The 2500-nt window shown below is 43.6% G+C and overlaps 2 protein-coding genes across 3 annotated transcripts in view; both read left to right on the forward strand.

The window, feature by feature from the left end:
• Window positions 1–1675, forward strand: part of LOC138957706 (solute carrier family 22 member 15-like) — a 37955-nt gene extending 36280 nt beyond the window's left edge. The window contains exons 9-10 of one of the 2 annotated variants that reach the window (XR_011453141.1): window positions 756–828; window positions 1416–1554. Coding sequence is in view for 1 of the 2 variants with exons in the window: in XM_070328769.1 (XP_070184870.1) it covers window positions 756–828; window positions 1416–1625 (283 nt within the window). In the remaining variant the exon portion in view is untranslated. Of the gene's footprint in view, window positions 1–755; window positions 829–1415 lie in introns of both variants that reach the window. The other variant, XM_070328769.1, reaches the window with a different exon arrangement.
• A 637-nt stretch (window positions 1676–2312) lies between these two features.
• Window positions 2313–2500, forward strand: part of LOC138957705 (uncharacterized) — a 3380-nt gene continuing 3192 nt past the window's right edge. Inside the window, exon 1 of the mRNA XM_070328768.1 lies at window positions 2313–2476. Within this exon, the coding sequence (XP_070184869.1) occupies window positions 2431–2476 (46 nt within the window). The 5' untranslated portion in view covers window positions 2313–2430. The remainder of the gene's footprint in view (window positions 2477–2500) is intronic.

The raw sequence follows: 2500 nt of genomic DNA on the forward strand, positions 1-2500 counted from the left end.
CTCTGGGCTTGACTCCACAGGGCTCTAACTGCCTGAGCTAAGTCGACATTTTCCATGGTATTGCTGCCATTGGTGCTGGGTTTAGCTATCAAAATTAATGGTAACGGGAAGGTGACCAGATAACATAAATGCTCAATCAGACAAGGCTGTCTCGTTCTCGCTAAATGAAACATTGCTATTCGAACAGCTGAATGGCTGACAGACTATTTGTTTTTAACGTTCTCTCGAACCTGTTGGCCTATATATTGGGACAGGCGAACATGCATTGGAATTACGCTAATGCTGTGATATTTTATGTTCTTGCGTTATTCGACTCGCCGGCGTTAGGCTTGTCTAATCAAATTATCGAGGTACCATCATGAGGGTAAAAGACGAGAGATGATGCGTGCATGTGTTTCAAGTACTGAGAGTGTTCGCTGTGAGCTTGGGATCCTTATCGTGCTCATGCGTGCAGAGTGTTCAGTCATCTCGAAGAGTCTGCACACAGTTCTCTCTCGGAAATAATTTTTTTTTCTTCTCTTGCCCAGACCTGACTGAAACGGTGTGTGTGTGTGTGTGTGTGGAGGGGGGGGAGAGATGCGAACAGAGCTTGCACTGGAAGACCGTGAACAACGACTAACGGCTTAATAGATATGCTTTAAATAAATAGTATTGATAAAGCTCATTGGTTAAACACAAACATTCCGTGTTTTGATAGATAAAAGGTTCGGGCTTATTATGTTTTGAATAATGCATTTGCCTTTCTTATGTTCAAGGAATCGGGCTCTAGGAACATCGTCCGCTTGTGCAACCCTTGGAATGATGATCTCACCTTATGGAAATATTCTGGTAAGTTCTTCCAATGACATGAATGAAACCATGAACATCGTCATGATAGTGTATGGATGGCATCATCCTAGTTGCTGCAGTAGATCTTGCCGGCACATGGGACATCCTCTTTAAAAAAGTCGCAACTAAGAAAGAAAATGAATTATGAGCTTGTGGTAATACGTGCTTCAGCCTTTCGTTCTTGAAATAATGAGTGCACTAGCATGTGCAATTATGTTTACTGAACATTTTGTTGTTGTGTAGTAAAGTTAAATGTTATATGTTGTTTCATGTTTTGTTTGTTGATGTTGTGATTGACCAATTAACACGAATTTCTCCTTCGAGATAACAAAGTGTTCAATGTCCATGTTCTCCTCCTCTTCTTTAATATCATCCACCTCCACCTCCGTGTCACCACAGTGGTACGTAAAAGACCTCGGTCATTCTGCCATAAGTGCAGGTGGCTGATTACACCTAAACACGAACACACCTGGGTAGCGCGACTCTGTTGCTGCTAGCTTTCCACCGGTAGGAAGTGACCCGAATTTCCCTGCATTGGGATAATACAATAAAGTAAAGTAAATGAAATACAATGAAATGTTTTGCAGGCAGACTACGCTATCTGGGCGCCAGGAGCAGTGTTCGGGGCTTGTTGTGCGCTGGCCGTACTGTGTCTGCTGGCTCTGCCTGAAAGCAAGGACAGAGAGCTGCCACAGACCACGCATGACGTGGAAATGTGGTATAATGACGTCACTTCCACTAAAAAGAAATATCGCTGTTGCGAGAGAAGCGGCCAGGAAGAGTCGGTCTATGACTGATATCAAACCGAGTAGTGTACCAACATGTTCTGTTCAATAAATCCAAAGGAAAACATTTCTGTCTACAAACAGTTTTCAGTTTTCGTGACTCTGGTGGATGTGTGAGCATTGTAGGTTTACTGTTCTGAAGAAAACATCAGCTGACAGAAGAAATGCACAATAAATAAGGCGTTAAATAAATCACTTCGGATGCGTCAGGCTGTGCACAGCTGCAAGGAGCGTCAGTGCATTTGGCTACTAAACTTTTCACAATTGTCTGTCTACTGTCTGTCTGCCTGCCTGCCTGCCTGCCTGTCTGTCTCTCTATTTGTCTGTCTGTCTGTCTGTCTGTCTCTCTCTCTCTCTCTCTCTCTCTCTCTCACACACACACACACACACACACACACACACACACACACCCTCTTTCTCTCTCTCTCTCTCTCTCACTCTCTCTCTCTCTCTCTCTTCTCTCTCTCTCTCTCTCTCTCTCTCTCTCTCTCTCTCTCTATCTGTCTCTCTTTCTCTCTCTACGTACACACACATGCACACAAACACACACAAACACACACAGATACACACACACACACACAAATACACAAACAAACACACACACACACACACACATACACACACACACTCACACACTCACACACACATACAAGTTTACATACACACAGATGTTCGTTCTCATGCCCTTGTTGGACTGCTCCAAACATTGTCTAGTCCTTATTTAAAACGTAACTTTGTTTTTGAGGGCAGTGTGCCAAATATACACTATCGCGAATACAGGAACATAACGACAGCGGAGTGCCATTTTGAGGGCAACATGGCACCATTGCGAAGCCTAGCCTTGGCTTTCATAGCGTACCATTGTAAGTCTTCTTTCTACATAGTTG

Source organism: Littorina saxatilis, unplaced genomic scaffold (genome assembly GCF_037325665.1).
Source record: "Littorina saxatilis isolate snail1 unplaced genomic scaffold, US_GU_Lsax_2.0 scaffold_876, whole genome shotgun sequence".
NCBI lineage: Eukaryota > Metazoa > Mollusca > Gastropoda > Littorinimorpha > Littorinidae > Littorina > Littorina saxatilis.